Source organism: Heloderma suspectum, chromosome 5, assembly GCF_057233095.1.
Source record: "Heloderma suspectum isolate Gila_16-S chromosome 5, 16-S_ref, whole genome shotgun sequence".
Classification (NCBI taxonomy): domain Eukaryota; kingdom Metazoa; phylum Chordata; class Lepidosauria; order Squamata; family Helodermatidae; genus Heloderma; species Heloderma suspectum.
This window is the reverse complement of record NC_139462.1, coordinates 129,498,185-129,525,262: the sequence shown is the minus strand read 5'-3', so window position 1 is coordinate 129,525,262 and position 27,078 is coordinate 129,498,185. Positions and strand designations below refer to the sequence as shown.

At 44.0% G+C, this 27,078-nt stretch overlaps 1 protein-coding gene and 1 non-coding gene across 4 annotated transcripts in view; both read right to left on the bottom strand.

Moving 5' to 3' along the window:
• PTCD3 (pentatricopeptide repeat domain 3) overlaps nt 1–27,078 on the bottom strand; it is a 50,260-nt gene that overhangs the window by 8,989 nt on the left and 14,193 nt on the right. For all 3 annotated transcript variants that reach the window (XM_084857431.1, XM_084857434.1, XM_084857433.1), the window contains 12 exons: nt 25,005–25,120; nt 24,210–24,283; nt 23,170–23,257; nt 23,018–23,078; nt 22,470–22,552; nt 12,326–12,470; nt 7,710–7,760; nt 5,989–6,078; nt 5,217–5,245; nt 4,299–4,405; nt 3,525–3,603; nt 3,334–3,424 (listed from right to left, as the gene is read on the bottom strand). In XM_084857431.1, coding sequence (XP_084713557.1) covers nt 3,334–3,424; nt 3,525–3,603; nt 4,299–4,405; nt 5,217–5,245; nt 5,989–6,078; nt 7,710–7,760; nt 12,326–12,470; nt 22,470–22,552; nt 23,018–23,078; nt 23,170–23,257; nt 24,210–24,283; nt 25,005–25,120 — 1,014 coding nt within the window. The remainder of the gene's footprint in view (nt 1–3,333; nt 3,425–3,524; nt 3,604–4,298; nt 4,406–5,216; nt 5,246–5,988; nt 6,079–7,709; nt 7,761–12,325; nt 12,471–22,469; nt 22,553–23,017; nt 23,079–23,169; nt 23,258–24,209; nt 24,284–25,004; nt 25,121–27,078) is intronic.
• LOC146344459 (small nucleolar RNA SNORD94) lies at nt 22,657–22,799 on the bottom strand. Its single transcript, XR_014792747.1, has one exon. It is a non-coding gene; the product is annotated as a small nucleolar RNA SNORD94 (small nucleolar RNA).

Sequence of the window (27,078 nt, the reverse complement as noted above, 5' to 3'; positions counted from 1 at the left end):
GTTCTGGCAGAAGGAAATCTAAAAGTCACAGATCAAACTTAGCCTGCTGTACACTGAGCTGACTACAAACACAGACACATGGTCTACAGCGATGAGAGTTCAAGTTTATCAAAAGCTTCACAGCACTGTCCATGGCAAGTCTTTGACAATTTAAAATTTTAGTTCATGTGCAGAGTGTCTCTAAAAAGCCCAGATGATGATGGAGGCAAACAGAGAAGGCTCTGGGCAATGAAGATGCGATGTTTCCAGCAAAGGCTCTCTACTTTTGCATGAGTTTAAAAAGGGAAAGTGTGGCCCTACACCCCTTCTGACAGACAAGGGCCTTTAACTTTTTAGCAAGGCTTCTGTTTAAACAGAGCGGCACAGCTCAGCTCTCTAGCCGTGACGCTTCACCCTGGGCAACTCCTCTGTAAATTTTATTTTACTTCTGTCAGGTTCTCTCACAGACATTTTAAAAAACTTACTCTTTTATTTTTTTCTTCTAACCTGGTACACGAAAGCACTGAAACACTGAGTGCCGAAACTCAGGACGCTGGGGGGTGATGGGCATCGCCTTATACTTGCATTTTTCAGGCAGCCATTAATCTTCGGGGAGGCGGTGGGGTGATTTGCAGGACTTCAAAGGCAGGCTTCTCATGTTTGTATTTGTAAATCCCAAGCTTAAAACAGGACACGATGAGGTACAGGGCAGCCAAATTCTTGCTTTGGCACGGGCAACAAATAACTCGGTTCAGCTTTCTTCGCTGGGGTCTCAAACAGGAAAACAGTCTTAATTTAAAGTTGTAACATCACTGACAGCGTCAGCCAGCCAGCTACACAGATCTCATTGTTTTTTAAGACAGTTGCTCCAATATCTTCTTTTCTTCTCAATCAGGTTGGGTCTCCCAGCTTACACAGTTTATTGCAGCTTCCAGGAGCATGGCAGTAGCGTGATTTTGGCTTGGCCAGGAACATGCTGTCTGGTTTCTCGGTCTCTTTAGCACACACACTTAGGCAGTGTAACACTGGACACTCAAATCAGTGAGATTTCTTCATTGCAGGGAATCCCACGGCAAAAGCTTAATGGTTACGCTCTTCAGAAATCATATAGCTGATGGTCAGTAGCTACAGGCTCTATGCAATTTTAACACAGTTCAAAGCTAAACACGGTTACCTTGACAGAGATCTTCAACGTGGTCTTTCCGCTTCATTCTGCTTTGGGACAGTCTTATGGCACACTTTTCACTCGAAGAGGGGTCTAGCCTGTGCTCTGGGGGCTGATTCTTCACCTTTATTTTCTATTTTGCCTTCATCTTCTGGGTCTTCATTTTCAGTTTCCATTTCTTAGGGATTTCATCTCAATTAGGCGAGGTGATGATGTTGCACAACTCAGAACGTTGTGGGCAATTTTCCTGCCCCCCCTCTCTCGGCGCGCTAGGCTAACAGCTACTTCTTTGGCCTCATACTCTCACGCTCCCACGCTTTGTTAAAAGCCAGACTGTCCTGCAACATTTTTCTAATTAACAGCCTCAGATCTTGTTTTTTTTCCTCTCAGCTCGACCTTGAGCTTTTTGCTGTTTTCTCTCTCTATTCTGAATCTTTTTAAAAAAACCTTTTTCCTTCTTTGTTTGACATACATCTCAAGGGGGTGCAAGGTTTGCTTCCCCCACCACCCATAGCCTCCCTCTTAAATTGAAGACAGACACAATTAGGGAATGGGAATTGGTCAGTGAGTAAGGGGTCTCACTGGCCGACACAAGAGGATTTTTCACACCACGCACTTTGCTACTGGCCTGGGCACCCGGACGGTCAACGGTATGCGTCAGAAACCGCAGTAGCCACTCACACAATCATCAATCTCTCCACTACATCCATATGTCCCTGCCACCCACTTTTCCCACTTTTTACCAGAGCGGAAAACGGCTTCCCCAGCTTCCTCAGCTTCCTACTGAGTACTGGCGTGCTAGGTACTGGCGCCCACTCGGGGGTGTGATCAGGCCCCCCTTCTACCCGCAAGGAGTAGGTTCTTTTGTATACGTATACCACCAACACTGACCTTCTTCATAAGGCGGGGCCCTCTTTTTTTCTGCCCAGTGGCCTTTCTCCCTAAAGGCGGGGCCCTCTTTTTCCCATATACTTGCCTTTCTCCTGAAGGCTTCCAATGTGGGTTTCAACTCAATTGCAGCTGCGATACAGGCAGGGCTCAAGTTCCTTCCTCCGCTTCCCAAGGTTCTCTTGCTGCTCGCTGCCGTTTGGGCGATCCCGGTGCAGGCTTTCTCCCATTCACTCGACAAAAAGGTCGGTGGCGCCAAGAAAGGGAGGCATGCGCCGAGCTCGTCTTCCCGGTGCGGCGATCAAGAGCAGGCAACTGCCACCTGTCTGGCTCAGAGCCTGCCACATCCGAGTCACGGCACCATTTATGTTGCAGAACCCAGAGTCAGAGAGACCACGGAGTGAAGGAAAAAGAGATTCTTTATTTAACGCGCGGGCTTAAGGCTGGAATCGTTTCCAAAGAGCCAGAAGCCCCGATTTACATTAGCACATTGGTTTTATAGACATTGTGACACATATGAAACGGCTCCTCCTCCCCCTCCCGCATGGGGTTGCAATCCTTAACATTTCTTCTCTTAGCACTATTGTTTATAATACAAGAACTGGGTTATAGGGTAGCCATGATAAGGAGAGAACAGAAGAGAACAGCAGAGAACAAGATATACAACTGTATGACCTTTGACAAGATAAGGAATTCCTGTGTCTCGTCAGCTTACAACAATATATTCAAGGGAGAAAGAGCTCAGCAAGAACATGAAGCATGAGACTGCATGAGGCTACTTAGTCTGACCCCTGATATGGCTGCTACATGACAACCAGCTTCCTGCCTGTTAAACTGAGTGGCTTTCTTGTAGACAGAAATGGTTGCATAAGACTCCCATGATCCTGCTGAAACCTGTATCTCTGGCCTGATAAACCCCAAACAGCTAAAATTTAGTGGTGAGACAGCTTCATCTTTTCACCTTGCGACTACACTTCTATAAAGTGGTCTTATACTTGGGGCAGGGATTAGACTTTTTTCTCTTATGTTACTCTATATAGCATAATGTATACTGACAGATATGTGTATCAGCACAATAAATATTCAAGATACTGAAACTGTAAGGCTATATCATAAGGTAAGAGTAAGCTGAAGGAGAAGCAAATGTGGCAACCTTCCCTAATTCAAGCTGGTGACATCGAATTGTAGCTCTGACCCTAATGTAGTATATAAAAGGTTTGTTGACTCTAGGTTAATCTAACCAATGTTAATTACTAAATTTGGTTACCCCACTGAAAATAAAAGAAAAAAGTACTATTAACCTTTCCAGATCTGGGGAATAATTTCCAAATGATTGGCTGTGTCCAATGCTTGAAGAAGATCCATCATCCCTTGAGAATTTGGGTAAAACATCTGATGAAACAGAACAAGTTTTGGGGGACCATCAGTTTCAACCTAGCAATTTTTTAAACTTAAAAAACATTCACAGACACACACTTTAAGAAATACTTACTGAAGGAACCAGTTCTTTATACCACTTCAACACAACATCAAGTTGCTCCATCATACACAACAACTTAAAAAACCTTCCGCTGTAGCAAGGGAGAAATATCAAGTTATGAAAAATCCAGCAGTACTTGAAATGAAAATGTTACATTTGTAGTTATATTAAATCTCTGCTGCGACTTCTCCAAAATCTTAAGTGACTTACAATAGAATTATCCATAATGTTAAACCCTATAATACTGTATATGTAATCGTAATGCTCTGATATGACCTTGTGTGGATTACTTATCAATGTTAAACAGGCAGCTGGTAAATCCTGATCTACCAAATGACATGGTGAAACTAGAATGCCTTGCACTGCTTTCTAGAAACCTGCAGACTAGGGGTCAAGTATGATACCATTGGGAGGGAGGAGTTCCTTTAGATAGGGGGTTCAAGAGAATAGGCCTTACAACATCTCTCCTCTCCTGTTACAGTTCACTCATCCATCCCTGCCCGCCCACCCACCCACCCCACACACACGGGCGGGGGGGGGGGGAGACTAAAAGTAGGGCTCTCCCACAGATCTGAGGAAGAGATACACCCCCTAAAATATTCTAGTCATTTCAAATGTCTTCATTGCAAAAGCAAACAACTGTGTCCAACAGTTAACAGTACGATTTCTTCTAAACTGGTAGCACACGTTCTCACCTCCCTGGCAACTAGACTGGCAATAGCATTCTGCCCCAACTGAAGCTGCTAACAGTAGGATTCATTAAATGGGAGTGCAAACAACAATTACCAGTAAGAGGTCTGCTGGGCTATGGCTCCTATCATTTTCCTGTTGTCTGCTGTCTCCACCACGCTATGTAGCTGATAGGCAAGCTGAACGTCCTTCAGGTCCAGGCACTGCAATGAAGGCACACAGCATGAGCACACAATCCAAGACGTACAAGCGCCCTGCCACAGGGCATCAAAAAGCATTTTCTATTTTCAGAAAACAAGTGAATTCCCAATTAGAGTTTTACAAATGATTATGAATTATGAAGACATCCCGCCTTTTCCTCATCCCAGATCATAAGGATAAAAAAAGATGATTCAGTTAGATATAAAACAAGGTGGCATCTTTCTAATATGTCATTCTCTGGCTCAGCAGGGCATGCTTCATGTCTACAGAAGACACGGAATATGAATATGAAACCTCCTCTTGGCCAAGCTAGATTCCATTTGTTGCTTTATTCCACTGCAGTGTATACAGAACTACAGCAGCCATCCCAGGCTGGCAGTTGCACCAGACCTTGTCCATTTAGGGCTTGGTTCCAGTAGAGTCCCCTTCATGGATCACTGCCTTGTTGTGGCGAAGGGGCGTGCGTAACTCAGTGAAGCCATAAGCTATGCCGTGCAGGGCCACCCAAGACGGACAGGTCATGGCAGAGAGTTCTGACAAAATGTGGTCCACTGGAGAAGGAAATGGCAAACCACTCCAGTGGAGAATCACAAGGAATAATGGACTGTAAGGAATGAACCCAAAACTGGTATTAATAGAAGAAAGGAGAGGTGTGTGGTGGAAGTGTGAAGCTTGGGGATAGAAGGGAATATGTGTAGTGGAACAGACCCAGAGTAATTTGTACACTAGCTAATAGAATGTATAGGTAGTTGGAAACCTATGGAAATACACATTCACCTTTAAGTCTAAACAGCAGAAACAAAATCCACTTACTATTCTCATAGCATTTGAAAAAAAGTTGCCTGAAAGGGAAGAAATAAGAACCACTGTTAATTTTGGACATCTTCCAGCAACCCAGAAGATATACATTGATCAGGCTCAAGCAACAGTGTCTCAATCCAGTGTCTCAAGCAGCAGAACTTTGGTGAAACTGTTTCTCAAGCAGAGATAATAGCTAAGGCCATACATGCATGACAAAAATATCCATTTTATATTACTTAAGCCTTCATGGGTTTGACCACTGAAGATGTAGTTTGGTAAAGTGCTGAGAATCCTCTGTTCAAGATCTGTAGCCCTGCCCCAAAGTACAATTCCCAGGGTTCCCTGGGAAGAGGGGAGGACTGTTGAACTATCATGTCTATAGTGCAGACACACTCTAAATGGTATAAAGCGACTGTTGACTCTAGAAGAATAACGAGATAATACACACAGAGCTGCTATTCACAGTTATGACACTTTTAGCTAAAATGGGTGACATACCATGCAAATTAAAGCATGCAGAAGTAGCTAGATGGGGGGCTATGCAAGCCAACAGTATCACCATGTCATCAGACATTCTTGCAAATTACCCACACAGTTGCATTTATTATGGCAATGTTATATATTAACTAGGATGTGATTGTTCTAATGGACCAAAAACAAATTCTGAATAACATCACCAAGTATTATTCTCATTTTTAATGTAATGTATAATGAGTTGCTTTTTCCAAACATGTTACTCCTGTGCAACACAAGGGAACCACAGAGTAAAGGAAGAAATACATACCATCATCTGGGTCCTGAGGGTAAAAGCTCTTTCCCTCAATTTCATCTACTACTTCATAGATCATTTCCATTGGTCTTTGAGCTGATACGCCTGTAGAACAGAAAGACACATATTATCAAATATTAATTGCGCACCTTCTATTTAAAATGAAGGATTAAATATGTTTCTGTGAAAATAGCAACAGGCTAGCATGTAGGTGCAAGAGATGAACAAAGGTGCAAAAGAGGAACTGAGCAGTATTGTGCAGTTATCACAACTGTTTTGCATATAGTTGCTGCCCATGTCTGTGCAGATCGTGTTTGAGCACTGTGTTGTTGCTGCACCCTGAAAGGGTGTGACTGTGTGTCCACATACAAACCACGCCTGTGATGGAACTGTAATATTACTACCTCTATCATGGGCAAAACACAATCCAGACTGAAGGAGTACCACAGCTTATTTATTGTATTTAAAATTATTTATATAGCACTATTAATAAAATAGATCACAGCAGTTTACAAATAGCACAAAGTAGTCACGAAAATTTGGAATTTATTTATTTAAAAGACCTATATACCACCCTTCAGCAGAGCTTCCAGGGATACAATAGTCAACTTCTGTTTTCAAACGCCAATTGCCTGTGGAAAGTCAGCAAGGAGGTGGTGATACAAATCTCCCTTGGAAGTGAGTTCCACATTACTGGAGCTGCAACAAAGGCGGCAGTCCCAGGGAGGCTCAGACAGGAGATGTCTGAGGTAATCAGGACTCAAGACTTCAAAGGCTTTAAAGGTAAGAACCAGCATTTAGAATTGGGCATGGAAATGAACTAGCATCCAGGGTAGTTGCTATATGTGAGTACTGGTCCATCCCAAATGGGCAGGCTGCCACATTCTGCTTTAGATGAAGTTTCCAAACCACCTTCAGAAAGCAGTCCCATGTAGAACAGATTACAGTAGTATAATCTGGAGGTCACCAAAGCTTGAACAATCATGGCCAGATGTCCATCTTCCAGTTGTGGATGTAGTCCACCTATCAGCCAAAGCTGATGAAAGGTACCCTGGGCCACAGCTAACTGGGAATTCAGGAACAATGCCGAACTAAGCAGAACTCGGCCTATGCACCTCATCCTTTAAAGGGAGTGGGACGCCACCCAGAACAGGCATTTCTCCAGCCTACTGAGTCCCCCACCATCAGCAACCATGTCTTATCTGGACTAAGCTTAATTTTATTCATCCTAAGCCAGTCCACCACTGATTGCAGGTATACACCCAAGAATTGCAGTGCCTCACCTGGGCTTGATGAAAAAGAGAAAGAGAGCTGGCTGTGTGTATACTGACAATACCAAATTCCATACCTCTTGACGACATCTCCCATTGTTTTCATATAGATGTTAAACAGCATGGAAAACAATATCGAATCCTGAGGAACCCCATGGGGAAGAACAATAGGTTCCCAGCACCATCATCTAGAATCTACCTTCCAGGAAGAAGTGGAGCCTCTACAAAGTAGTGCCCTCACCCCCTAATCATGAAAGGCAGTCCAGAAGAATATCACAGTCAATGTTTAACCCTCATATAACCCCTGTTCAGATAACATAGCACAACCCCATTGGAGGGCTGCATATTAAAAATGGTGCCCAGCATGCACTGCAGCTCATCGTATGAAACAGGCCACTGTGTACAAGTTCAAAAGACCATAGAAACAGGGCGACCAAGTGTTGTTCTACTTTTGAAATTACGTACCAGGTTTATAAAATATGCCAAGGAGATGGTCAAACGTTGCAAGGCTAGGTTCTGAAATAAACAAACGTATCTGAATCAATTAATTTTTAGTTTACCTACAGTACAAAAACGTATATATCCATATTCTATTCACATGAGTATCTGCTAAAAGAACCCAGTCAGGAAGTCTGAAACTGATCTCAGAATTCCATTTTGGTCACACCAGTAACTAAGTAGAACTACACCCATCTTAGCTTGTATTTGCTAAGATAATTGGAATGTGGGAACACAGAGGAGAATCAGTGGATGAAAGAGGACACTTCCCGTCTACCAATTCTCCCCTACAAATGCCCCTTTCTTTTTCTTTCAGCTAGACTTATCAGTCTAGTTGGGGTGGGTGGGTGAGGAGTGAATGGGCAATAAATGCTTCCTAAGGAGGAGAGTAATATTTGCAGTAGCAAACTGATGGGTAGGGGAAGGGTTAAGCATCAGCCAATTTTCTCATTTAAGTTGGAAAGCCTGTGTTTCCCCCATAACTCCTGTTCCAATCCTTGCTTCTTCTTTTTGTTAGTTTTCTCGTCTTTTTTAAATTATTATTTCATCAACAAAAAATACAAACATGAAAACACAACTGACACCAGGCATGAAATAACCTATCGACAATGACATGCATATAGTGATACAGATATATAAAACTATAGGCCTAAACTTCCTCTTGTGGGCCTACCAATCTAGATTTAGCTAGTGAGTATTACTTAGGTTTCCAGATGTGATTGTGGAGGTGTCAACCCCACACTGCTCCAGTTGGCTAAGGAAATCCATGGCTGCCAGCATGTGTAAAAATAATTGTCAATGGCATTATTATGCATAGCCCTTAGTTCTTTGGTTAATTTTTCAATATCCCAAAGTCTCCTTTCCCAGGGTTCAATTGGTGGTCCACTTGTAGATTTCCAGACAGATGGGATTTCCATTCTTGCTGCAGTCCAGAAGAATGTTAGCAAATCCTTATGCAGTAGATGCTTGTTGTCTCCCACAGAGAGGGAGAGTAGTCCCAGTTCTGTCTTTTTACATATGTCCTGATCTGTAACTTTTCTTCCCAAATGAAGTATCTCTACCCAGAATCCCAGATGTATTTAAAAGTCCCTCTCTGAGCACAGCCTCTCCAGCGTTGGGGGCTGCTCCCCTTAGGTGATTTTTACTTGTGTGAGATGCCACCTATACATTGTTTTAATTGCATTTCCTCTAAATTAGATGAAATAAATTTGTACAGGTATAGAGCCCACAATGAATTTGACTGACCATCTTCAATGGTGATACTTAAATCTCTTTCCCATACCTGCCTTATGCCATTAGCATCTTCCAATGAAATTTCTATAAGCATTTTGTATATTTGCAAGACCAGACCTTTTCAGTTAGGATTAATTTCTGTCAGTAGAAGTTCAAACTTGGTTAGAGGTAGTACCACCTGTGCTTTCACTGCAGGAATTGAGGTAAAATGTGCAATCTGGGCCAATTGGAACCAGTTGGTCTTAATTTTCTGTAATTGTTCTTTTAATTGAGGTCTACTTTTTGGTTGGAGGTCATTGAACAGATCTTTCACTGTGTGCAGGGCCTGTGCCTCCCAGTCCTGAAACTGTGTAAATTTATCAGCATTAAAAAATAAAGGATGACTCAGGAGAGGCATTGGGGTGAAGGATATGGTATTAATTTCAACCCCCATTTTTTCCATGCCTCCAATGTAGCAGTCAAGAGGGGATTACCCAGAGATAAAGCTATATTAATTTCCCCTATTTTATGGAATGCCATGTTCCTTAATTCTTCTTTCTTATTCAGAGGTACTTCCATATGAATCCAAGTTTTGTTGGCATCATAAGAAATCATTTGTGTGATCTGAAATGCTTCGAAGTATGAGCTTCGAAGTATGAGTTGGGTTTGCCCAGCCGCTAATGTTCCTCGGTAAAGGGCACGTTTATTAAGTCATGGGTTTTTTTCATCATGAGTAAAGCTAATACTCATTTTGGCCATTTTTTTTTCAATAAGTTGTCTGGAATGATGATTGAGAGCGTTTGGAATAAACATGTTAATTTTGGTAAGATCGCCATTTTTATTGCTCCAGTATTACCAAGCCAGGACATCCCTAACTTCCTCCATGTTTTAATTTGGGTTCAATTTGTTTCATCAATGGGAAATAGTTTAGTCTAATTATTTTGTGCAGGTCATTTGGTATTTGGACCCCTAAATATTTAATTTTATTGGGACAGGTAGGTATACTGGTAACTGTTTCTAGGGTATTTCTCATGGTTATGCTCATATTTAAACAGAGAATTTTAGACTTACTTACATTAATTCTTAGTGCTGCAACTAGACTATATTCACTGATCAGCCTCATAGCTTGTACCAGCTTAGTAGTTAGACCCAATATTGTCCACGCTATGTCATCTGCAAAAAGGGTTGGGGCGCAATCCTTTTGATTGTGCCCCCAAACTTGGAGGCTTATGGTCATCCTAGGCAGGTTGGAAGAAGTGGTGGAGGTGATCTTTGCCTCCCCATCCTCCTGCCCTGCATTTTTGCTTAGACAGGCTTTTTTGCCCGCCTAGCTGGGGTGCTTCAGAAGCTGGAGAGGCCTCAAGATAGTTCGTATCCTGGCCTCCCAGTCTCCTCCATCCCCTGCCCACCAAAAAGCCCTCTTTCCCCCTACTCCGAGGTTGTTTTTCCCACTTCAGAGAGCGGCCAGCACAGTTCTTTCCACACCAGCCGTGCAGGATTGGATCTCCGACTCCCCCTTGTGAGGTCAGAATACTGTCTCTGACCTTGGGGGTGGGGGGAAGACTCCAATCAATGCTATGACCCCTCAGATACTGTCTAGGGGTCATAGAATTGCTTCCGCATTTTATCTAATTGGCCATTAATTTTTATTCTCTTTATGTTTAGATCTTCCCTGATCATTTTTGTTAGGGATTCAATGGAGAAAGCAAACAGCAGTGGGGACACTGGGCATCCTTGTTTGGTTCCCCAATTGATTAGTATTCTTTCAGAGTTTCAAACCATTAGTTTAGATCACTGGTACATTATGGTGATAGATTTTGCTAAGGTATCCAATAAATTTCTCTCCAAACTCCAAAAATCGACTTAATCCTATGATGTTGCCCCATTCCAACTTGTTGAATGCTTTAGTAGCATCCAGGGAAGCAATCACATGTGGCTTTTTTTTTTTTTTTTGGAGCAGTGGTGTACTACATTGAGTAGCCTCCACATCAGGTCTGAAATAGATCTATTTTTAATAAAACTGATCACTTTTGATATACTGTGGGGTGATTTCATTCAATCTTTCAGCTAAGATACTGGTAAATAGTTTATCATCTTGATAAAAACTCTTGTCTTCTTTCTTGGTTTGGGGATAAGTATTATCCTGGAGTTTTGCCATGTTTGCGGTTTTGGGTTATCTTTCATGGTATCATTAAACAACATATGGGTGCAATCCTATATCTTCCAGCCTCAGAGAGGGGGTAAAGGGGTCATTCCGGTGGGCTGGGAGGGGACTGGAGAGGCTGAGATAGGAGCTATCCTGAGGCCACTCGAGCCCCTTTTCCTCTCCCTCCAAAGTGCCTCAGCTAGACGAGCAAAAAAGCCTGTCTAGCGAAAATGCAAGGCTGGAGGAGCTGTGGATTCTTTTTGCATGTATTTTTTAATTGTTTGCTAGGGGTTTTGTGTTTTTCTTCTAAGATCTCTGAGAGTAGCTGATTTCTTAGTTTATTATTTCACTTCTTGATTTGACTAAATTCTTTTATATAATGTTCCCTCATGACTGCTTTCATGGATTCCTAAAGTATGTGCACATCTATATCGGGAGTATTATATTAATAAGTCATCTAGTTCTTTTCTTAATTTATCACTACATTCCTGATGCAACAATAAGGCAGGATGTAGTTTCCAGGAAACCAATTTATGTTGAGAGTGCATTATGAAAAGGGTAACTGATACCTGGGGCATGATCAGACACTATGATTGATGCAAGGTTAGCTGTTTTCAGCACTACTGTCTACTCAGAGGAAATTAATATGTAATCATTCCTGGCGTACATATACCTCATGCCTGGGTGAATAAAATGTAAAGTCTCTTTCCATGAGGTGCATTACTCATCATGTGTCAATTAAATCATGTTCTAATAAAATTTTTCAGAGATTAGAATCTGGTGTATTTTTGGGGAACCCCTTGGTGGAATTTGTTCCAGCTTCCAGTCAGTACTTGGATTTAAGTCTCATCGTAGGGTTACTTTTCCTCCCTTAAAACCATCCAGTTCTGAAATACTTCTTGAAAAAGCTTAAGTTGATCCTTATTTGGTCCATAAACAGAGCTCATTGTTAGTTTTCCCCCTTCTATTGATCCTTTAACAAAAATAAACCTGCCACAGTGTTCTGGTAGCGTGTCTGCAACTAGAAAACAGAATTTTTTTTTCAATGCCATGACCACACAGGGACACTGTTTGTATGAAACCTGTAAGTGTTATGGCTGCAGCAGCCCCTTTTTTGAGCCACCAGAATGATGTAAATTGAGGTGGTCATGTATACAGCATTTACACCTTTGCCTCTTTGGAAGCTGTAGAAGAATAATTTAAATGGACTGCAAAGAATTCTTACCTATATTTAGTGCACTCATCTCACTCAGGGTCTGCAGGGCCATAGTCCTACCTAAAGGACCACACCACCTCAGCATCTTCAGTACAGAATTAAAAGTTAGCAGATTTGGCTGTATGTTCTGTTGTGCCATCTGCCTCAGCAAGTCCTATTAACCAAGATGAATCAGAAAACAAGAGCTAGATTGAGAATGTTATAAAGATGCAAAGTTCCCCCTCCCCTAGACTTTAAATTTATGCCAACAGTGGAGGAGTGCTCCATTCCTGAACATTTATCAGGTCACCTACACCCCAATATTGAAATATTATTTGGAAATCAAGGCCCATTGAAACCAGTGGGCCTTACATAACCCTTTTGTGTGTGTGTGTGTGTGTGTGTGTATGATGGTAATTCCAGTTTATAATCCTTTGTGGCAGTCTTCAGTAACCTGAAGCAATTCCTTTTTCAGTGACTGAGGAATAGATTTCATTTATACTAGTGCCAAACTAGACGAGATGATGGAGATCCATGATCATATCTCCAGTCTTTAATTTTACTTTAGTATAAAGCAGGCATTAAGGATTAGCGAGGATGTATTAAAATATTGGGGGTATTTGAAAGTGCTTTGTCAATGTTAGGTATGGAGGCATTTGCAAAAGCACATCTGCTTTTAACTTTCTTGATATCCACAACAGTATATGGCAAAATGACCTCTTCTTTCTCATTTGTAATGGTGTAGCCTATGGGGTCCTGCAGAGCGCTGCTGGAGCACCAGGATTGGCATTGGTGCAAGCCAGTGAAGCAAGTGGTACCAGACATGCCTGCAGTCCAAAATGGACTTGGTGTTTGTTGTGTTGGACATCTGACTGGTGTTAATCCCACTTACTATCTTTCCTTTTGTAATCCATGGACATATGGATGGTTGTAAATGGAGGCTTGTGGCAATGTTAGGTGAGATGTCATTTCTGTGCCTACTCAGACTGTTGGCTGATGGGAGTCCATCCACCTGATGAAGCCTTCTGCACTGGTTAGTAGTCATGTTCTGTTGGTTCAGGGAGGACCACTGGTCCAGTTGTTGTGGACAGGGCTACCTCACTCTTTTCTTACACTTCTTTTCATCAATGTTTGGCTTTTACATGGGCTTCAGAGAGTGTAACTGTGCTGTATCTAGTATAACACAAGTTGTGATGTTGCAATGACAGAACAGCTGTTGCATGATTCTATTCACTCTCGGTTTGACACCCAGCCTAAGCCACGATACAAAGAAATCCTTTGCCAAACATTGTACTACAGGATCCTCTACCTAGCTCATTTTTCATCTTTACAAGGGCACTATATATACGTCCTTATAAAAATACTGTATTACAATAAAATAGAAGGTTGGGTACTTACCGTGAAGTTCCATTCTGATTCAGTGCTCAGGAGACATCCATCGTGGGTTAACTCCTCCCACTGCCCAGAACGGGCAAGGAACATGTGAGCAAGCTTTTTGCTTTGGTCCTGGCCTGCTTTGGTCCTCCTCCCAGCCAGTTCTTTTCTAGCCAAGCATTTGGACAGAGTAGCTATTGAGGAGCCATTAATGTAGTAATTCAAGGAACAGAAGGTAGAATGGAAAAGGAGAAAACCCCCTCTGTGTATTGGCACACTCCATGAGAAAAATCATAATAAATGCTAGTATCAACAAGGTGGTCAGCCCGCCAGAGGGTGTGGTACTGGATGTCTCTTGCGCACTGAATTGGAACGGAACTTTATAAGTACCCCACTTTCCATTCCCATCCGGTGAGAAGGAGGCATCCATCATGGGATGTACAAAAGCTACTATTCCCATAGGGCGGGCCCCAAAGCAGGGGGACCCTATGGTTGAGGTAATGCCTGTTGCAACACTCTACGTCTGAAGACTGCTTGGGCAGAAGCATACTTGTCCATCCTATAATGCCTTACAAATGTATGGTGTAAGGACCACGTGGCTGCCCCACAGATCTCTGCTACGGGGGTGTTAGTGGAAAAAGCCTCTCAGGTGAAGTGTGCTGTAACATGGGCAGGGTAAGGGAGTTTAACCTCAGGCCACAAAAATGCATGCCTTGAGCCACCTGGCAAGGATAGCATAGGAAGCTTTCTGCCCCAAGGCTGTTGGATGAAAGAAATAAGGAATGGGAATATTGGAGTTCCTCGGTCCCCTTAAGGTAGATTTTGATGGCCCTTCTAACATCCAATTTGTGCCAGACCCACTCAGAGGGGTGAGAAGGATTAGGGCAGAAGGAAGGAAGAACAATTTCTTGCGTTCTGTGAAAGAGAGTGTTAATTTTGGGAATGACGGATGGTTCTAACCAGAGCATGACAGAGTCCTTGCTGAACGTGCAGAGGTGGTCCCTCATGGAGAGAGCTGATAACTCTGAAACTCTCCCGGCAGAGGTTAGGGCTACCGGAAATAAAACCTTAAGTGAGAGGAAATGTAGAGATACAGTTCTGAGAGGCTCAAAGGGTGAAGCAGTTAAGAACAGAAGGGACTGTATGCAGGTTTCATGTAGGGAAACGATGTATAACTGGAGGGGAGGTAAGCAACACTCCTCTGAGGAATCGTTTAACGTGTGGATAAGCACTAAGTGGCTTGTGGCAGGACTTGGAAAGAACAGAAGAAAGAGCTGTGGCTTATCTTTGAAGTGTGTTTGCTTTGAGTCCCATATCTAGCCCTGCTTGCAGGAACAGGGGCAACTCTTTGATTCCTGCTATCCTGTGAGCTACGCATTTCCTCCTGCACCAACAAATGAATGCCCTCCAGGTTGTTTCGTATATTTGATTAGTGGATGGTCTCCTGGAAGAAAGTATGGCGTTTATTACCTTGACTGAATGCCTAGGGAGTGGAAGATGTGGTGTTCAGTAGCCAGGCAGCAAGCTGCAGCCATTCAGGGTCCGGAAGCCACACAGGGTGTCAACAGAAGGAACGAGGGGTCTGACCAGTTGTAGGATTTGGGAGAACCAAGGTCTCCGGGGCTAAAAGGGTGCTATGACTTATTACAGTTGCCTCCTTGATCTTTGAGGGCTCTGGCCAAAAGTGGAAACAGCGAGAATGCGTAAAGTTTGCCCCTGGGCCAGGGGGAGGCAAATAGGTTCACCAGGGGAGGGCTGAAGTGATGGCAAAGATGCTGAAAAACTGTAGGATTGAGAGTCCACGCGCCTGGGTTATTGACTAAGAAAAACAGCTTCCATGTTAAGGGTCCCCTGGATGTGCTGTGCAGTGACGGACAGGATGTCCTTCTGCCCAGTGGAGGAAGGAAGAGCTCTCTTTGTGATGAGATTTGGATTTTGTTCCTCGCTGATGATTCATATGAGCTAAGGCTGTGGCGCGGTCTGTTCTGACTAGGAAATGAACAGGACCCATGAGTTGGACAAAGTGTTTGATGGCAAGGTGGATTACTTGTAACTCCAGCCAGTTGATACTATGGTTTCACCTTGGAGGCCAGATCACCTGAACGGGATGGCCCTGGCAGTGAGCTCCTCAGCCCAATAGGCTGCTATCTGTGGTCACAATGATGCGACAGGGTCTCTGGATGGGTGTGTCCCTTGCTATGTTGTGTGGCGTTCTGACTGGTTGTGGCAGAATGACCTGGATGTGGCATCTGTGGATTATTTCAGACTGAAAGGGGAGAAGCAGCCCCTGCAAGGGTCTGGAATGTAACCTGGCCCATGGGACGACCCCTAAACAGGATACTGTGAGACCCAGCGCTTGTGCAAGGAACATAACATCTGCTGAGCAAAGTAGAAGGACAGACTTCAATACCTGGTGAATCTTGGATAACCTGTCTGGGCAAGGGAGATTATTCCTTTGGAGGTGTCTAAAACCGCCCCCAGGTGGATGAGTGATTGGGAGGGTTGGAGATGGCTCTTTTGGAAGTTTATCAAGAATCCGTGGTCTTGGAGACAAGACAGAGTGATCTGTAGATCTGTACGGGCCTTTGGCAGTGATGGAGACCTTAGAAGAAGGTCATCTAGATAGGGATAAATGTGAATGGCCTTGAGTCTGAGGTGGGCTACCACTGCCAGCATTAGCCTGGAAAACTCTTGGTGCTGATGCCAGGCCGAAAGGCAGTGCCCTGTACTGAAAATGGTGCCCCTTGTAGAAGAAGCGGAGAAAACTCCAGTGTTGTGCAGCAATGGGAATGTGGAGATAAGACTCCATAAGGTCTATGGATGAAAGGTCATCCCTCTGATGAAGAGCCTCCTTGGTAGTCTGGAAGGTCTCCATCCTGAATTTGTGGCGCAGAGTGGTAGGCGGCAGTATTGCAACTGAAACTCTCCCCACGACCTGAGTTCGATCCCAGCGGAAGCTGGGTCTCAGGTAGCTGGCTCAAGTCGACTCAGCCTTCCATCCTTCCGAGGTCGGTAAAATGAGTACCCAGCTTGCTGGGGGAAAGGTAGTCACGACTGGGGAAGGCAATGGCAAACCACCCCGCTATAGTCTGCCATGAAAATGCCAGCGCAAGCGGCGTCCCTCTAGGGGTCAGAAATGACCCGGTGCTTACACAGGAGGAACCTTTCACAAACCTGTTGGGGTGTTTCAGATCCAGTATGGCACACCAGGAAGTCCCTCTCTTCTTGGGGACCAGGAAGAGAAGGACGTATACCCCCTGGAAGTGCTTGGAAGGGTGGAACTATTGCCCTATCTCTTGGAGGTGGGCAATTTCTGCTGCCATTAGTTGTTGTGAATGGATCTGGAAAGGGAAGAAACTTGTTCCTGGGAGTGGAGTAAAACTCCAGGAAATAGCCATGTTGAATAATGTTGAGAGTCCAGGTGTCTGGTGCTGTTTATTCCCACATGTGAAAGTGTTGTAGCCTTCCTCCAACACGTGCAGGGATTCAGAATTGTTGGCAAGGAGCTTTGGAGGACTGGGGCAGGCCTGACCTTCCGAGGTTGGAGGTCTGAGATCTAGGTTGGAACCTGGTCTGGACCATGTGGGCTTTGTGAACGTATAATCGTGTGGTCGAAAGGATGAACTGAATGGAGATCTGAAGGAATGAAAAGAAGAGGAGGAGGAGGAGGGAGCTCGGCTAGAAAACCTTGTCTCTGCCTTCTTCTTATCTCTCCACTAAAATGTTTTTGAGGGCCTCCCCTCCAAATAGGCATGTTCCTGTGATAGGAACTGTGCTTATGTTTCCTTTGGAATAAGCATCCACGTTCCAGTGTTTCAGCAACAGTGAACATCTTTCTATCTTTCTATCTTTCTATACCGTCCAATAGCCAAAGCTCTCTGGGTGGTTCACAAAAATTAAAACCAAAAAGCACACAGTAAAATATAAAATATAAAAGCATTAAAACCACAATATAACACTACAACCAGAATAAAACCTAGCAGCAATGTAGAGATTTAAAATACAGATTTAAAACAGCAAAGCTAAAGGACTAGAAAGCTAAAATGCCTGGGAAAATAAAAAGGTCTTCACTTGGTGCCGGAAGGAATATAAAGTAGGTGCCAGGCGAACCTCACTAGGAACCTTATTCCACAGCCGGGGTGCCACAGCAGAAAAGGCCCTCTTCCTGGTAGCCACCCGCCTCACTTCCTTTGGCAGGGGCTCACCGAGAAATTAAAGGAGGGCTTTTTCTGCTGTGGCACCCCGGCTCTGGAATGAGCTCCCTAGTGAGGTTCGCCTGGCATCTACATTGTATTCCTTTCGGCGCCAGGTGAAGACCTTTTTATTTTCCCAGGCATTTTAGCATTTTAGCTTTCTAAATTTTTATCGTTGCTGTTTTAAATCTGTATTTTAAACTCCTGCACTGCTGCTAGGTTTTACTGTGGTTGTATTGTTATATTGTGGTTTTAATGTTCTATATATTTTAAATTGCTTTATTGTGTGTTGTTTGGTTTTAATTTTTGTGAACCGCTCAGAGAGCTTCAGCTATTGGGCGGTATAGAAATGAAATAATAAATAAATAAATAAATAAAATTAATACCAGCACTTTGAATCGGGCCCGGAAATGGACTGGCAGACAGTGCATCTGGAAAAGTACTGGCGTAATATGAGCTCGCAGGCCAGTCCCTGTTAACAATCTTGCTGCCCTATTTTGGACCAGCTGAAGTTTCCGGACCGTTTTCAAAGGCAGCACCATGTATAACGCATTGCAGTAATCCAGACGAGAAGTTATCAGAGCATGGATAACTGAAGCTAGGCTATCTCTGTCCAGATAAGGGCATAGTTGGTATACCAGCCTAAGATGATAAAAAGTGCTCCGTGCCACAGAGCTCACCTGTGCCTCAAGTGACAGTTCTGGGTCCAAGAGCACCCCCAAACTACGAACCTGATCCTTTAGGTGGAGTGCAACCCCCTCCAGAACAGGTTGAACATCACCTAGCCGGGCAGACGAACCACCCACTAACAGTACCTCCATCTTGTCTGGATTCAGTTTCAGTTTATTGGCTCTCATCCAGTCCATTACTGTGCCCAGGCACTGATTCAGAACAGCTCACCTGGGTTTGATGAAAAAGAGAGGTAGAGCTGGGTGTCACCGCATATTGATGGCACCTCAGCCCACACCTCCTGATAACCTCCCTCAGTGGTTTCATGTAGATATTAAACAGCATGGGGGATAAAATAGAGCCCTGTGGAACCCCATGGCATAGTTGCCATGGTGCAGAGCAATAATCCCCCAGCACCACCTTCTGGAATCGGCCATCCAAGTAGGAGCGGAACCACTGTGGTGCAGTGCCTCCAACTCCCAACCCAGACAACCTATCCAGAAGGATACCATGGTCGATGGTATCGAAAGCCGCTGAGAGGTCCAGGAGAATCAGCAGGGTCGCACTCCCCCGTCCCTCTCCCTCTGTGGCTGAAGCAATAGAATGTGCTGCAAAAATCATGGAATCCTGTGTGGCATCTGAAATGAAGGTGTATGTCTTGTATAATTGAGAAAGACTCTTAAACAAGAAAAAACTATCCAGCTCTTTATTGTTGATTATCTTCAACCCACAGGAGAGTGGCTCAAGAAAAGAAGAAGCTGTACAGGAAGCATGGAGAGCGAAAGCTGTAACTTCATGAGCTCTTTTCAGCACTGCTTCAATATGTTTTTCATTAGGATCCTTGAGGGGGGAGTCCCCATCCTCAGGATCTTTGGCTCCTGAAAGTAAGGCTGCCCCTGGAGCATCAACTAAAGGAACTTTAAGTTCTTCCATAATTGGCTGTGGTAAGGAGTAATATTTTTGAGCGATGCTAGAACTCCTTTTGGCTTGGCAGAGGGTCTCCATTCAGCTTTAACCAATTTTTCAATGGAGGAGGGAAAAGGTATCTCATGGTTAGCTGGCTTAGGGTCTGGGGATATTGCTTCACTTCTGGAAGCCTGCTTGGTTGTTTCCTGACAAGAATTAATGTTCAGCAAAGCCATAGCTTTGGACAGAATAGGAAGAAAATCATTATTGTTAAATAATCTCACACTGGAAGGTTCGTCTACTGTCCCAAGATCTGACCATTCACCTGACCATTCATCTAACAAAACAAGAGCATCTGAGTCAGAAGGGTGCTCAGGAGAGATTCCCTTTGACTTATGATGTTTTCCCTTGACTGTGAGGTAAGTGCTGGGAGAATCAGGGGCTGATTCAGCAGATGTGGGCAATTTAGCTTTATCAGGCATCTTGGAGTGCTTGGCCTGAAGTGCCCTCTTTTGTTTTTTCTGTGACTGTGGGGAAGGAGAATTGGAGGAAGGAGTCCTTTCCCTGCATTTTTTATATCCCCTTTGTTAATCAAAGAGCTGAGCCGATTCCCTGTTTTAAACAAAGCCTGATCCTGGAGAGGGAGGGGCTGTTGTTCAGCTGAATCTCCTGTGGGGGAGGAGAGGGTGCCTGGGGGTTGCTGTGCGTTCGTATTATCCTTATTGGAAAAGGCTGTGTTTGCAAAATGCAGGCTGCAGAATCCTGGGAAAATGAAACTGATTTCTGGAGGGAAAACCATGGGCGTGTCCCAGCTTCCTCTGGCTCCCAGGGCCCCAAGGAGTGCTTATGTGCCCTCACAAACCCCTCTGGATGATGTCTGGGTTGGCCTCTTCTGAGGGAGGAACTACAGAGAGGGTGCAAGATCCTGTTCCACAATGGCTCCGCTCTGATCTCCTTGTGTTTGCCGAGCTGAAGTTGCTATGGCAACAGTGGGGCGCACACACAGGTGATGCTTGGACACTACTTTGTTGTTGTTGTTGTTCTTCAGTCGTTCAGTCGTGTCCGACTCTTCGTGACCCCATGGACCATAGCACGCCAGGCCTTCCTGTCCTGCGCTCTCTCCCGGAGCGTGCTCAAGTTCATATTCATTGCATCCGTGATGCTATCTAGCCATCTCATCCTCTGCCGTCCCCTTCTCCTTTTGCCTTCAGTCTTTCCCAGCATCAGGGTCTTTTCCAGGGAGTTTTCTCTTCGCATTAGGTGGCCAAAATATTGGAGCTTCAGCTTCATTATCTGTCCTTCCAATGAGCACTCAGGGTTGATTTCCTTTAGGATGGACTGATTGGACCTCCTTGCAGTCCAGGGCACTCGTAAGAGTCTTCTCCAGCACCACAGTTCGAAAGCATCAATTCTTCGGCGCTCAGCCTTCCTTATAGTCCAGCTCTCACAGCCATACATTACTACTGGGAAAACCATAGCTTTGATTAGACGGACCTTTGTCGGCAAGGTGATGTCTCTGCTTCTTACTATGCTGTCTAGGTTGGCCATAGCTTTCCTCCCAAGGAGCAAGCGTCTTTTAATTTCAGGGCTACAGTCACCGTCTGCGGTGATCTTGGAGCCCAAGAAAGTAAAATCTGTCACTGCTTCCATTTCTTCCCCTTCTATATGCCAGGAAGTGATGGGGCCAGATGCCATGATCTTCGTTTTTTTAATGTTGAGTTTCAAACCAGCTTTTGCACTCTCCTCTTTCACCCTCAACAAGAGGCTCTTGAGATCCTCTTCGCTTTCTGCCATTAGGGTGGTATCGTCTGCATATCGGAGGTTGTTGATAATTCTCCCGGCAATCTTAATTCCGACCTCTGATTCATCCAACCCGGCATTTCTCATGATGTACTCTGCATATAAGTTAAATAAGCAGGGTGACAATATGCAGCCTTGTCGTACTCCTTTCCCAATTTTGAACCAATCGGTTGTTCCACGTCTGGTTCTTACTGTTGCTTCTTGACCCTCGTACAGGTTTCTCAGGAGACAGGTAAGGTGGTCTGGTACTCCCATCACTTTAAGAATTTGCCACAGTTTGTTGTGATCCACACAATCAAAGGCTTTAGCGTAGTCAATGAAGCAGAAATAGACGTTTTTCTGGAATTCTCTTGCTTTCTCCATGATGCAGCGAATGTTGGCGATTTGATCTCTAGTTCCTCTGCCTCTTCTAAACCCAGCTTGTACTTCCGGTAGTTCTCGGTTCGCATACTGCTGAAGCCTAGCTTGTAGGATTTTGAGCATCACCTTGCTGGCATGTGAAATGAGCGCAATTGTGCGGTAGTTTGAACACTCTTTGGCGTTGCCCTTCTTTGGAATTGGAATGTAAACTGACCTTTTCCAGTCTTGTGGCCACTGTTGAGTGTTCCAGATTTGTTGGCATATTGAATGCAGCACTTTAACAGCACTGGACACTACTAGCCGTCTTCTAAACTCCTCACTATCAGAGCCAGGAGTGACTGTCAGCTCCTCAAGGTCAAGAGGGGGTGGTGCCTTGCAACTGGCAGCTGGATTCTGGACAACTCTGATATGCCTTACTTTTCTTTTTTCTTACCAAGTTTGGAGCTCTTAGTAGGTGATGTGGTGAAATGGCAGAAGAGCCCCCCCAAAAGGTCAACAAAACCTTTTATTTTGATTGTTTTTAAAAGAGAGGAAAGACTAAACTAGAAAAAGAAATAATTAGTTAAGAAAGAGGTAGAACAAGGATTGAAAAGAAAAATGAGGCCTGGAAAAGGAGATTGTTGGAGAGATAAGAATAAGCTCTGTCCTGGGCAACGACAAGGAATGAACTGGCTGGGAGAAGCCACAGAGGCCAATACCAAGGCAACAAGCTGGGACACATGTTCCTTGCCTGTCCTGGGCAGTGGGAGGAGTTAACCCATGATGGATGTCTCCTTCGCATCGGATGGGAAGGGTGGGTTATAAATTCACCTAAATAAATATTTGGCATGGTAAAGATATTAAAACCTTGTGAATTAGAGAGTTCTCCTTACTTCAACAAGTTCCGCTCTTTCAGTGTATTTCTCTTTCATATCTGCAGCTGCTGAAATTAGTGCATTGAAGGTGTACACATCAGCTGAAAGAAATGGAAAGTCAGTTATACTATAAGCAGCTGTACTGAATAGTACAGTGGAAGAGTACAGTTTTCTAATATCATGGTTTGCACTGATTATTTCTAAGGCAGCTCAGTGTAAGGCGAAGTTCTCATGTGAGCCAATCTCCAGGAAGCTAGCCACATGCCAACAACGCTGGAACAGATAACTCACACTCAGCTCCCACGATCTAGCTGAGGTCCGTACCCCTGCGCCAATCATCATTGCTGCAAATAAAGATCCAAGCTGTCAGAAAGTCACACAACAATACAAACAGTATCTATGGAGAGGGAAGACAAATTTATATCAAGACCACAGGCAATACAGTCATAGTGACATCAACTGCAGCCCCACTCACACTGAAGCATCTACTCTAAGGGAAGGGCCAAGTCACTCAGCACTGCACGATATGAAGTGTGGCGTAAAAATGAAACATCTCCAGAACTCACCGTTAAGCCTGTTATTCAGTAACTCCGTATACATGTCAAAAGCATTTGCATATGCTCTATGCTACAAAGGTTAAGAAAAAAAGTTAGAAATATTGATACATTAAGGAGAAACAACAGAAGCAGGTGAGCTATAAAGTAAATTACAACTGTACCTTCACCATTCCTCTGATCATTGTGCAATAGGAATGAGCATTTTTTTCTGGCATCAGGTTAAATATTCTCTCAGCGTTGTTGTTCTCCCTGTTATTTGGAAAATAACATGATGTACCAATTGACATTTGCAAATATTCTCAAAACTGTGCATACTGAAGATGTGCCAAAATTGAAAGTTCATGCTGACCACCACTTGTATGCTGCAAGTTTAAATGTAGCATGTGTACACTTGTCTACACAGACAGAGAAAAATCGTATATTTCAGGCCAAAGTCAAGCTAAAAAATGTTTATACTGTTGCATGAGATGTCATGGTGACCTTGAGGCACTGGATAGCTAACACACATCATAACATCTAAATATGACATGTGCCATTCTACATCTATTCATACACACATTGGCCTGTTATGTACAATATTTACCTTTTGACCAGGAAGGGTAAAGATTACATATTTCAGGCAAGCTGAGTAAAAATACGCAAGTACACAGCACATTTAAACATCATAGCACACAGGTAGTGGCCAATCAAGTGAGAGCAGAAGCACAATTCTGCTGCTCCACCATGTGCTTGATTACATGACCCTGCTACCCACTGCACATTCAGTATACACATTTTTGTGAAGGTGGGTAAGCCTTTCACAATTCCAAAACGGAACCCTCGTTTTGTGCTATCAGGTGTATACAGCATACAAAATTCTGTACAGAATACAGCATTTCAAGGCTGTGCTAGATTAATTCTCCCTACTCATATTTGGTTCACAAATACTGTGCATTAGAATCACGGCTGACAATTCATAAATCAAATACTTTTTAAAATCTAGAATTTACTAGATTTTACTAGAGAAAAATCTAGAAGATTGAACAGCAGATTATCTTTACATGTAACCACATTTACCACTATGTGATCTGAAGATTCACTCCCTGCCCCCACTTCATTTTTTTTTAAATGGCTGAAATAGCATATGAAGAAATATCCAGAATTCTTTAACAGCGGTACATGTAGATATGTCCCAAGGAACTGCTAGCTAAATTTTTTATACCTCCACTTAACACCAAGGCTATCAGAAGTATTCCCCAGGTTTCTCCTGTGTCTTCTCTCTTCTGCAGCTTTTTCCTGCAAAAAAGGAAGAAAAAAGTGTCAGTCTTCTAGCACATGCATAGCTGTGCATGTCAGAATTCTCTCTGCAACCAACAGAACTAGAAACCTTTTAGGGAAACAAATGTGCAAAATAGGCACAAGAGTAACCAGATAGCTGGATATTCTGATGTCTCTTTCAACTATTGTTTTTTCCTTTAGCATGTTCTCACGTGGAAGCTGGCTAGAACTGCTATGGAAAGGCATGAAAAGGTAGTATTCTCTTTTAATTCTGAAGTGTTCAGTTTCTTAGGAGATCATGGATCAATACAATACTTTAGAAATACCCTGACCTTATAGGAAGTCCTGTTTTCTGTAAGGTTATATACTGACAATTCCTATAAGGCAGGGATGGGGAATGTTCAGGCTGTGTAAGTTCCCTTCAAAGACCCTGCCCCTCTATCAGTGCTAGACAAAAGCAACCTTTCTGTACAGTTTAGCAGAAACTTGCTCCTATCTCTGATTGAATAAAAGCAGTTTCCCCACTCAGCAGTAGAGAAAGGCTGCCTTTCTCTAGCACTGAGCAGTTCCTTTCTCTGTGCACAGACAGGCATGGAGCAATCACCTGCTATGATGTTGGGGCAGGGCTTTAGGAGGGAGGGGCCTGTCATCTCATCATGTGGCCCAGAGGGTGACCTGGGCTGGTACAGTTCCCTACCCCTGTTATAAGCCTATCTACTACTCACCCACACTTGCTTACCGGTTCTTCCAGCTCCCGGTTATCTCCAGGAGAGAGCTCCTGGCCAGGTTCTCTATCTCCATAAAAGCATAAGAGATCCAGAAGACTGTTTGATGTCTCCAGAGATATACAAGTTCCTACAGATGGGAAAACCACAAAGTGTAAATTTACAGATGGGAAAACCACAGTGTCTGCATTTACATCACCTAGTCACTCATCCCTTAATGTCTTTGAGTAGAACATGTGATTTGTCTCTCGTCTAGTATGTTTCAAGTTGGTAGCAGGTAATAGCACATTTCTGTGATGTTAGAACTATGAAGGCTATGCAAGTTCTTGATGTTACAGTTATCAGCTGATGAACATATCTGTAAACCATCTCTTAGTATGTATGTAATGCTTTCAAAATATTAGGCAAGACTAATGATCTACTTCCCTGACCCATGATCTGAGTTTGCGTTTAATGCAGAACAGCTTATTAGCATGCCATTCTCTCCCAAGAATATCAGTATATTAACAGTTTGGATTAGATAACTGGTGTAAAGTTGGTGGAAGAGACTGCTCTGTGCATGCTACCCAGGCAGGCTGCATTCCCCACCACCAACTACAATGTGCCAAACAAAACAGTAGAATCACCTGAGGGTGCTAGGAACACAGTAAATCACAGGGGAGTTGAAAGGCTCTCAAAGCAGAGAGAGCAGGTTGAGCCACTATATCTCAATAGCTTGTAAAGAGCTTAGCAAAGCTGAAACCTAGCAAGACAAAGGCCCTATGGCTGAGAGGTTCCCGAGTCCAGAAGACAGAAATTGCTTGTTCTGGATAGTGTTCCCCTCCCTCTGAAAGATCCAGTCTTAGTCTGGGGGTACTCCTAGATCCACCTGTCGCTGGAGGCCCAAGTGGCTTAGAGTGCCTTTTACTACCTTCGACTGGTACATGAGCTGTGACCCCTCCTGGACAGAGATACCTTGGCCACAATGGTACAGGCACTAGTAACCTCAACACTAGATTAACGTACTGTATGTGGGGCTGCCCTTAAGGCTGGTCTGGCAGCTGCAGCAAGTGCAGAATGCAGCAGCTCGGCAGTGGTCGGGAGCTGCTCCTTTTCAATAAGTAACACCTTTGATGAGAGAACAGCAGTGGCTGCCTATTAGCTACCAGGCCAGGTTTAAGATTTTGTTATGGTGTATAAAGCCGTAAACAACTTGGGACCAGGATATCTGAGAGAGCGCCTTCTCCCTTATCAGCCTGCCCAATCACAGAGGTCATCAAATGAGGCTCCTGGTAATTCTGCATGGACCTGAGGTCTGTTTGGGCCTGCGGCCTGTATGGGGTCAACCCCTCCATATACTGGCTCCCTCTCTGTCAAATTCCCTGCCTGCTGGTATCAGGCAGGTGCTGACACTGTTTTGTTCATAGAATCATAGAATAGTAGGGTTGGAAGGGGCCTACAAGGCCATTGAGTCCAACCCCCTGCTCAATGAAGGAATCCAAGTCAGAGCATCCCTGACAGATGGCTGCCCAGCCTTGTCTTGAATGCCTCTTGTGTGGGAGAGCCCACTACCTCCCTAGGTCATTGGTTCCATTGTCGTATTGCTCTAACAGTCAGGACGTTCTTCCTGATGTTCAGCCAGAATCTGGCTTCCTGTCACTTGAGTCCATTATTCCATGTCCTGCACTCTGGGTTGATCGAGAAGAGATCCTGGCTTTCCTCTCGGTGACAACCTTTCAAGTACTTGAAGAGCACTATCATATCTCCCCTCAGTCTTCTCTTCTCAAGCCGAAACATGCCCAGTTCTTTCAGTCTCTCCTCATAGAGCTGCTTCCAGTCCCCTGATCATCTTTGTTGCCCTCCTCTGGGCGCTCTCCAGTTTGTCTGCATCCTTCTTAGTGTGGTGCCCAGAACTGGACACAGTACTCCAGATGAGGCCTAACCAGTGCTGAGTAGAGGGGAACTAGTACTTCACGGGATTTGGAAGGTATGCTTCTATTAATGCAGCCCAAAAGAGCATTTGCCTTTTTTGCAGCCACATCACATTGTTGGCTCATATTCAGCTTGTCAACTACAACAATTCCAAGATCCTTCTCGCTTGTAGTATTG